The 9,809-nt window shown below is 42.4% G+C and overlaps 1 protein-coding gene across 1 annotated transcript; it reads left to right on the forward strand.

Annotated features, from left to right (window-relative positions):
• The first annotated feature begins 5,907 nt into the window (after positions 1-5,907).
• LOC147617681 (uncharacterized) lies at positions 5,908-7,016 on the forward strand. The gene is made up of 2 exons (XM_086775926.1): positions 5,908-6,048; positions 6,165-7,016. The coding sequence occupies exon 2, from the start codon at positions 6,186-6,188 to the stop codon at positions 6,720-6,722; it is 537 nt and encodes a 178-aa protein (XP_086632052.1). The 5' UTR covers positions 5,908-6,048; positions 6,165-6,185; the 3' UTR covers positions 6,723-7,016.
• Positions 7,017-9,809: the final 2,793 nt, after the last annotated feature.

Consider the following 9,809-nt stretch of genomic DNA (forward strand, 5'->3'; position numbering starts at 1 on the left):
CAACCTCACACAACCTCGTGATCATAAAATGGATTTCCCAATTTTAGATGCAAGCTAACATTTGAATGCGGTTGAAAATAATTACACAACAACAAAGCAAGAAGGGCTGACAATGATCTATGTTGTAAAGAAGTTTTGCCATTATCTATTGGCAAATCATTCTTTTAGAATTTGACTTCATGGTAGTGGTAAAGAAAGGGTCTACTCAGGACCATTTGAGCAAAATTTCTATTGTGAAGCACCAAAGGGGGTAGATAATGACCTCCCAGATGCAACTTTATTTAATATAGAGTCTGTACCATGCTATAGTGAGCGCATTGCTAGATTCTTGTCTACTACAATCTGGGATGACAAGATAGCTGATCTTACATGTCATGCAAATTTCTTGGATGCCTGCTAAAGGTTTTAATTGATATTAAGGAGACTTTACTACCTAGGGACAGGCGAGGTTTTACGCTTAGTTGCTAACTCAGATGAGTACCAAGATTTGGTTGTTGAAGCTCACGTGAGTATTTCAAGCCAACATTTCTCAAGAAAGGGAATATATTGTATATAGTGATAGAGAGTGCCATATCTTGTTCACAAGGTTGTGGATACTCATGGGCCCTCTTTCTATGTAAATGTACATGGGGCCACTTTGTATGAGGTAGAGGATTCTCTTGGTGCTAGAGGGACATGGGCTTTGGTTGGATGGTCTCTATCTGTTGAGATGTTGTCACCTTCTCAAGGATGCTTAGACATGGATTACTCTTTGTCCAAGACAACCTCAAAGATTACACACATTGTTGTTTCACAGCCTCTTTCTTCTCCCACAAGATGCATGAGGATTGTCTTGTGGAATGTGTAGGGGATGGGAGGTCCTTATTTTATGCCCTATCATGGTAGGTTGTGATAGAATTCGCAAAGATGGTAGGTTGTGATAGAATTTGCAAAATGTTTGGTTAGTAGCGGCATTGGTGTGCTTATGATTCATGAACGAGAGTCGTATTTGGCTAACTGATACTGCATGGTCACTGTGAAACTTTTATGGCATCACGATATGAACTTTTGGGCGCCCAAGGGAGTATGTATGTCTATTATGGACTCTTGGCAACATGCTATTTTGGACAGTGGAGTGATAGTCCCTTAGCATTCCCAATGGATGATTATGTGGTTTGCAAAGTGTAGAGTGGGTTTGCTGAATGTACATGCCCCTAACCATGCGAACGCGTAGAGTTTTGGGGATAGATCTTTGATGCATTGCTAGGAATGATGCACTGGTGTGTAAGGAGGGGTTTTAAGTATGATTAAGGACCCTTATCTGACAGAGTAGGAAACAATCATTCTATAGTAGAGGGGGGTGAGCTGGCGGCCTCAGAGCATCTATGTATGTATTTGAGGACATCATATGTATGGCATCATGAGGGATATTGTCATGAGTGGGGTAGCCTTTGCTTAGACTAGCGGGTGAGGGGCTCTAGCTTGTCATAGCTCGATTGTTTCTATGAAGGGGATTGGTTGGAGACTCAAGAGGGCTTAGTAGGGATCTTGGTTGGGACTACCTTGTTTTATCATGCCCTAGTTATCTTGACTTTGGAGGAGAGTCACAAGGGTCAGTCTATGCACATTCTTGAGAGTGTTCTTTTAGATGCTCACCTTTCAAAGCATTGGGGTGCAAGTCAGGTGAGAGAGGGAGAGATGGCCAGGTAGGCATCTCTAGCGTGGAGTTTCTCTTTTTGAGAGGTAGCTTAGGACAGGGTGGCTTAGTCTTGATAGGGGGAGCATCGACTTCATTAAGACATGACTTTGTTGTAAAGACTGCAGGAGGAACATCTTGATAGCCCATAGTAGCTGAGAGTTCTTGCAGTTTGAGAGAGAGTATTGTAGGTTGACCGTCACCTTGGAGAGGTAGTAGAAATGGATGCCAATTGGCATCGATGGGTCTAAGAGAGCTACCCCCTACTAGCAAAATTAGAAAAGGGATTCATTTGAGTGGCGATGGTGGGATAGATCCCCACCCCCTGCCCAGGTTACCCGCGTAAAATTTCCTTTATTTTGGTACACTGCTAGTTTGGGGTGTCAAATCTCTAACGGCGGGTAGGCGCCGAGGGCCACTCTAGTGGCAACTAATGAGAGCACTAACATCACCAAAGAGCAAAGTTCTAGAGAGTTTCAATGTGTGAGTGGGAAAAGGTCTGCCTCTGAAGGGAAATGTCCAGCATCTTTGCATGTGCAGGGCCAATCTACTAGGGGCATCTCAGTGGGGTAAGAAAGGAGGTGCTACCCAAAGTTCTATAGAGGGAAACTCATACATGAAAACATGGACATGTACCAGGAGGATTATACTATCTTGAACACGCGATCTTTGAACATGTACCAGGAGGATTATACTATCTTGAACACAGGATCTTTGATGTCATCAACAAGAATCCCCTTAGCTCATGCATAAGCCATGTACGTCGCTTTTCACAATGTGAAAGGGAGACAATTAGTCGTGCTGGTTGCAATGCTATAATGCCCAGCTCCTTGGCCATGGTCTCGGAGATAATATTCACTCCCGATCCTCCATCCAATAGTACTCCTGGTATTGTGCGCCATCTGATTTGCACTATCACCTCTATGACTATAGTGTCGACCTCTGGTACTATCTCAGCTTCAACTGTCTGACACTCTATTTCCTTCACCTTGTTTGGCAGCTTTTCCTTTGCCTTCTGATCTGATCTTGAAAGCTTTTGGATCAGTTGTTGCTTAAAGTTGGGTACTAAAGTAAGCAACTGATCTACGGTTATGCTTAGCTTTAAATTATTAATCAATTCATCCCATAAATCATATTTGGAAACTTGATTGTTTCCTGATGTTCTTTCTTCATTTGCTACCATCTTGCATTCCATTAGGTGAGTCACTTACCTTGTCAGAAGTCTTTTGCTTCCGTCTTCTTTATTGGGGAGGTCTTTCCTTCCTAGACATCGTAAGTCGGAAGGACTTCTGCTTCCGCTTGATCCTGTTCTGCCCTGGTCGGAAGGATTCCTACTTTTGCTTTGTCTGCCCCGTAGGCTTTTCCCTATGTCTTGTTCTTCTGGCACCCTTGGTGCGACTAGTATTGTGTTCATCCAGTGCTCTGGTCTGAACATTGTTTTACTATTCCCTTGTGCTGTTGGGCTTCTCTTCCTTGGCACATTGTCTTCTGCTATGGTATGGACTTTTTTAGTTCTCTTGGTATCCAGAGGTTTGAGGGATTGATCTTCCTCTTCATGAACCTTCATCTTTTCGAAGGCTATTTCTGCCTTCCTGGTCTCCTCCGCAGTTGAAGGGGCGGACACCCATTTGATAGTGACTTTGGTTGCCAAGTCGTCGGAATCAACATACCCTAACCTTGTGCTTCCTGCACTTCCCTGGTTGCTTCTTGTCTGATTCAGCGGCTTGCTCCTCCAAGTCTACCTGTCTGGCAGCAGTTGAAGGGGCGGACACCCATTTGACAGTGACTTTGGTTGCCAAGTCGGAATCAGCATACCCTAACCTTGTGCTTCCTGCACTTCCTTGGTTGCTTCTTGTCTGATTCGGGCTTGCTCCTCCAAGTCCAGTTGTCTGGCAGTCTTTTGCCCTAGCATGTCGGACTTCTTTTGCATAGACTTGGTTTTATGATATTTACTTCAGGTGTTGTTTCCATTTGCTGGATGTGAACCATATTCATGGCTGTGGTAGTCTCTCCATCCACCCAGAGCTCTATGAAGAAACGCAACTATAGCTCTATAAAGAAACGTGCAACACACGGGATGTTGGATGTATTCGAAACAAGGGGCCTCTGCGAGGCAAGATGTGTTGAGCGGTATGATGTAACTGGTGGCATACAGCAAATCTGCATTGGAGAGGAGGTGACATTGACTATCAGAGCAAGAGCAGAGGTGATGTGTGATTTGTGATCGTCCTCGAGTTGAAGTAGTGAATTTGGAGTCGATCAAGTGAAGGCGACCCAATAAGGCAAGAGTTTCACATTGAGCATAAGCCACAAGAGTTTGATCGGGACAGCAACAACCAAGGATGTAGAGAGAGAGAGAGAGAGAGAGAGAGAGAGAGAGAGCCAAGGAATTGATGAGTTCTTGTCATGAAGACACGTGGACACTAGAAGAAGACGTCACCACCCATGCGGCTGTTGTTCAAGTGCTGTTGTTCATTGCACCACACACACTTACAAGGGCACTAGGTTGTCGTTGGTTTGTTCATGTCATGCACCTGTTGTTCATCTTTTACAAGGGCGCGGCTTGCTTTTATGCAGAGAGCAGAGAGAGAAGGAAAAGGGGGGGTGGTTGTGTTGTGCTCTTATGATTCCTTTTAGAAGGTTGCTTTGAGGAGGTCCGAGGGTGGGGCCCTGTGCGGGTTCCGGTATTCAAACCCGCAACGTGGTGGAATTTGGACGACTTTGGAAGGTTGCGCTGGCCAGCAAGGCGTGCTCAGGACCCACTGTTGGGTATTCCATTGCGGCTAGTTTGGTACTTTCTGCCTTTGCGTCCTTCACAAGAAGTTTTGGGCATTTTCCCATGTGGGAAAGAGACCCACTTTCCCTTATGTTTCCCTATAGTGTGTCAACATCATGAGCTTCTGGAGACGAGACTCCGCATACCTAGCTAGGTGTGGTGGGGGGGGCAGGGGGCTGCCACCCCCCTCTGCCCCCCCCCCCACCGCACCTAGCTAGATATGCTCCCCCTCACCTGCAGAAGCTCATGATGTTGTCGTAATCCTCCATGTGGGAATCGTAGTTGGAAAATGTCAAACTTCTTGTGCTTTAAGGCACCTTAGCAAGGGGGGGCCGGCAGCCCCCTGTGCCCCACCGCACCTAGCTAGGTATGCTCCGCCACGCCTGCAGAAGCTCATGATGTTGTTGTAATCCTCCATGTGGGAGTCATAGTGGGAAAATGTCTAAAACTTCTTGTGTCTTAAGCCACCTTAGCAAGGCCATGTGATGCAAAAGAAGGGGGGGTCTGATAAGGCAGAGCAGGGGTTCTCTGATAGTGATCAGGCTGCAAGTCTCTGCTGCCAATAAACGGTCATCTCGATTTGATTTTATGCTTTCAAATTGTTTGGTCGTGCAAGGTATGGTCCTACTAAGATAGTTATTTCTCAACATAACACCCATTATAAATTGGCAAAAAGGGTTAAAGTGGTTTACTAGTACCACAGGGTAAAACAAAATTTTATGCTTTCAAGGACAACCTCATTCAGTTCAATAGACAAAAAAGGACCTCATTCAGTTCTTCCAAGTTTTTTAATTGTTTTGTCCCTTGTCATGTGGAATCGTGCATGTATATATAACACAGTCTAAGGCTTTAATTCATGACTTGGAGGGAAACAAGTTATATTCATGAATTAAAGCCTAGACTATATTATATATACGTGCATGTATATATAACATAGTCTAGGCTTTAATTCATGACTTGGAGGGAAACAAGTTATATTCATGAATTAAAGCCTAGACTATGTTATATGAACATGCATGTTATATATACATGTATATAGGTGGGTAGGTAGATAGATTGATAGATAGGTGGTCACAATTTATTCATTTTTGGATAACTTTTATCAATGCTGCATGATGATGTTGATGTGAGTTTGTTTAATTGTAGCAGCAAGTGAATGTGTCGGTGAAAAGAAATGGTCTAGATAGATGGATGGATGGGTGTGTGGGTGGGTCAATGGATAGATTGATGGAAAGATACATAAAGTGATGGATGGATAGGTAGAGAGATTGATAGATAGGTGGGTAGGTAGGTAGGTAGTGTGGCGATTGATTGATGATGAGCTGGATGGACTTTGGAGACAGCTTTGGATTATGCGACTGTGGACGACTCAGAAGACTCCAGAAAAGCTTGAATAATGAGAGTCCTCAATTCATTTTCGAATTGAGGACTCAATTATTCAAGCTTTTCTAGGAGTCTAAGTCGTCCACGTGCTGAGACAAACAACGGCGGCGAAGATGAAGGCGGGGACGAAGAACAGGTCCCACTCGGACGAGCACTTAAACCCCTGCAAAACGAATGTAATCCGCCACTCCTGCACAACTCTCTTCTCCTCTCGGTGAGTCAGTGGCCCATCTTAAAACAAACTACAGTACTTTAGTTCGACCACCTCTTCTTGATCGGCGCATTGAGTGTCTACTAGTATCTGTCTGACTCGTTTTGCTTGCCTTACAGGGACCTTTCTGACTTCTGACAATGGCGAACATCAACGGAAAGGGCATCGCGTACGCGCTCCTGCCTGTGCTTCTGCTGCAGCTGCTCACGAGCCTCGTCGGGGCAGTTGACATTATATTCTACACAAGCACCTCTGCATGCAGTGGTGGTGGGTACTCGTTCAACGGCGTCGCTGCTCAGGTGTGCTGCGCAGTGAGTGCCAGCAGCGGGGGTTCTGTGCTGGTCACGAGTGCATCAAGCAGCGTCGCGAGCCAATTCTACAGAGGTGGAGCCTGCACCACCCAGGTGGGAACGGGATCTGGCGACTTCTGCTTAGTTGGCGGCCAGTTCACCGGAGCGTTCTGGTTCAATGGCAGACGCCGATCGCTCTTGGGCGATGCTGGTTGTGATAGCGTGATGAAGCCAACAGGAGTCGTCTACACTGAAGATGCCTCCCAGGGCCACTGGATGCTCACTTGCTCCGATGCAGCTGAGTTGTTCTCGCAGATGCAGAATGTGACGGATGCAGAGAAAGTGAATTGGCTCATGGCTCGAGGTGCCACCTACGTCCTGCTCTGAAGCTTGCATTGCATATGGCGAATAAATTGTAACGCAGCTACGTCCCAATTTCCCAAAAGGTTATAGCTAAGGCTGCAAGCAAGCAAGGATGTGTAATTTAATAAGGTGTGGCGAAGATATGCTTATGGTTAAAATAAAAACGCCTCAATTACTTAAAAAACATTCTCATATCCACATTCCTTTCATGAATTTTTTTTTAAAAAAAATAAAGGACCTCTTATTCTATTACGATGATATACCATCATAAGATGATGTCTTGTACGCTTTACACATGCAAGAATGATTTTTAACATAGTTGGATTCCCTTGTTCCATGTTCATTGATGATGTGCTACAAGTTTTAATCTCTATCTCAACATGGCTTATACTTGGGTAAAGTATGAGGAAATTTCTAGAAGGCTAAGAGAAATAGGAGATTACAATTGGGTGTAGTACTCTACCTTTTCTCATTTTTTGAATTGAAGTATCTAGATTTATTTTTAGCAAGTCTAGCATGATGGTTTTGTCTAAGTATATGAGGAAGGTCATTTAACAAAATTCTTAACAAGGCTCTACCAACAGACATTCAATGTAATAACTGCCTTATTATAATTTGCCTAATTTATTTTTAATAAGAAAGTGCATAGCCTAAGATTATCAAAATACCTATCTTTAAAAGAATAAATATTTCTTTAAATAACAAAGACCCAAAGACAATTTAAATGTGCATATTGATTAACAAGGTTAGTAAAAAGATATTTAATCTAAAATTTACATAAATGCTAATAGGAAGCCAAAATTACCCATCTTTAACAATAACATCAAGGCAGCCTAATATTTCCAAACAATATACAAGATCTATAAGAATTTAATTGAGCACACTTACATACCATGAGAAAATTAAAGGTGCCACAAAAGGTTTAATCATGACTTAGTAGCTTTACACAATTGGGAAGGGACTTCTAAACATAGTAATAGAAATTTTGAAAACAAACATCATATTTTAAGTAGAAGAAAATATGTTAACCAAGGAATTGTATATGACAACGCTTACCTTGAAAATAAGTGTACCAACGCATTGATCTAGATTTTGAGAGATCCTTATAACCAAGAAATCTTGTATGATTCACCATATCCACAAGTTGAGGATAAGGCTTTGAGAAGATGGCTAGCAATTTTAACAACTTCTCCTTTCATTATCTAGTATTCATATTAAAAACAAGATTATTGAGAACATATTGCGTTCTTATTATAAAAGTTGTAAATAATTATAAGTAAAATGACATATACTTATCATGCAAGTGATTTCAACATGGTCATGATTTCAATGATTTATTGTGGGCTCTTACCCCAATTGTTAACACTCATGAGCCTACACAAAGGTCATGAGTTCAAACCCAAACACCTCTGATGATAGCCCATGTTTCCAATTGTGTTTTAAGAAAATAATATTTTTGGATAGGAGTTAGGATGACTGCAAGTGCATGATGGTTGGGTCTAGATGGAATCAAGTCTAGCATCAAAGATCATAGGCAATATTCTCATTCCTTATAGAACGGAAGTTTTAAGGGCTTAAAGTCAATGCAATTAAGAGGTAAAATATACCATAATAATAAAAGTATAGATCTAATAATGCACAAAGTGATTAGAATGTAACTAGGATATTGACACCAACTTCTAGAGTTTCCTTTTGACAAGCACCCTTGCCCTTCAAAAATTAAATGAAAAAAGTAAAAAACATGAATTTTTTAGAGTTTATATGTAATTTTTGGCAAGGAGGATGAAACAATTTAACAAGTATTTGATAGTCAAAATGGAAAAAAGGAGGGGGGGGGCATGATGGCAATCAAAGCTTGGAGGCATGCTATACCCAAGAATATATCCAAAAACAATCTTTTAGTAACTAACTAAGGGTGGTTACATCAACACCATAGGTTTAAAAGTACGTCAAGACCATTAGAATTTGAGGCTTCCATTGTTGTGAGAAGAAGTGTTCTCAAAAAGATCACCATTTTCTTCTTACATCAGGTGTAATAGAGAATGCTCCATGTGCTACCCATGGTACAAGTGTGGGAAGAAGATCACAATTTTCTCATTACTTTACATAAGGTGTAATAGTAGAGAAGGCCCCATGCATTACCCATGGTACTACAAGGTGTAATAGAGAATGCGCCATGCATTGCCCATGGTACGATGTGGCAAGAAGAAATCTCTCTCGTAAGAGAGAATGCTCCCATGCATTACCCATGGTACAATGTGGCAAGAAGAAATCTCTCTTGTAACGGCACCACATCAAACTCACGAGATATATAATACCACATACAACACACGCTCACATGAGTCTTGATCTTCTCCTAGTATTATATATGGTGGGGAACTGGCTTCATCTCTAGTGCTTACATTATTCAATGATTTCTTCAATCAAGGTTACTCGCTCCTTCTCTTCATCACATCAACCATGGCTCTTGGAGGCATGATCCACTGTCCCTCCTTGTTCAAGGTATCTATCTATGCATTGCTAAAATCCATCTATTGAAAGATTAACTCGTCCCTCCTTGTTCAAGCTATCTATCTATCCATTGCTAAAATCAATCTATCAAAAGGTTGATTATACAATTAGATTGCGTTGCACAAGGCTGAGGTAAACCATCCTCAATTTTGCTTGCACAGGTGGTCCTTCTGATGATGATGATGATGGTCGGTTTGGATGGTTTCGGCTCTGCTGTTGAAGGAGCGAGTTATTGCAGTGATGAAGATGAGGCTTTGAGCCTTGCTTTGCATTGTGTTACTTCGGGTAGTGTGGAGAGCCACCCTTCAAAGCCGTGTTGTGATGGGATGAAGCAACTGGTGCGAGGCATGACTCTAAGTTGCATGTGTGAGATCTTGATCTCCGTTGGCGGTGTGGGCGCCCCCAGTCTTGTGGACAACTACGTTGAAGCATGCTCCATATCCGTGCCTCCCCATTTCCAATGCAAATTATAATTTATTTAATCCAACCAACAGTTCTCTCTCTCTCTCTCTCTCTATATATATATACACACGAGTTGGCATACCTGTCTCCAACAAGCATATTATCAGTTTTGAGGCCCCTTTTCTTTCAGTTTTTTAG

Source organism: Cibotium barometz, chromosome 36, assembly GCF_041138505.1.
Source record: "Cibotium barometz isolate CiBa-2024 chromosome 36, ASM4113850v1, whole genome shotgun sequence".
NCBI classification, from domain to species: Eukaryota; Viridiplantae; Streptophyta; class Polypodiopsida; order Cyatheales; family Cibotiaceae; genus Cibotium; species Cibotium barometz.

Bases quoted from the DNA above. Each gene is read 5' to 3' on its own strand.
- LOC147617681 (XM_086775926.1), top strand. From the start codon at position 6,186: ATGGCGAACATCAACGGAAAGGGCATCGCGTACGCGCTCCTGCCTGTG.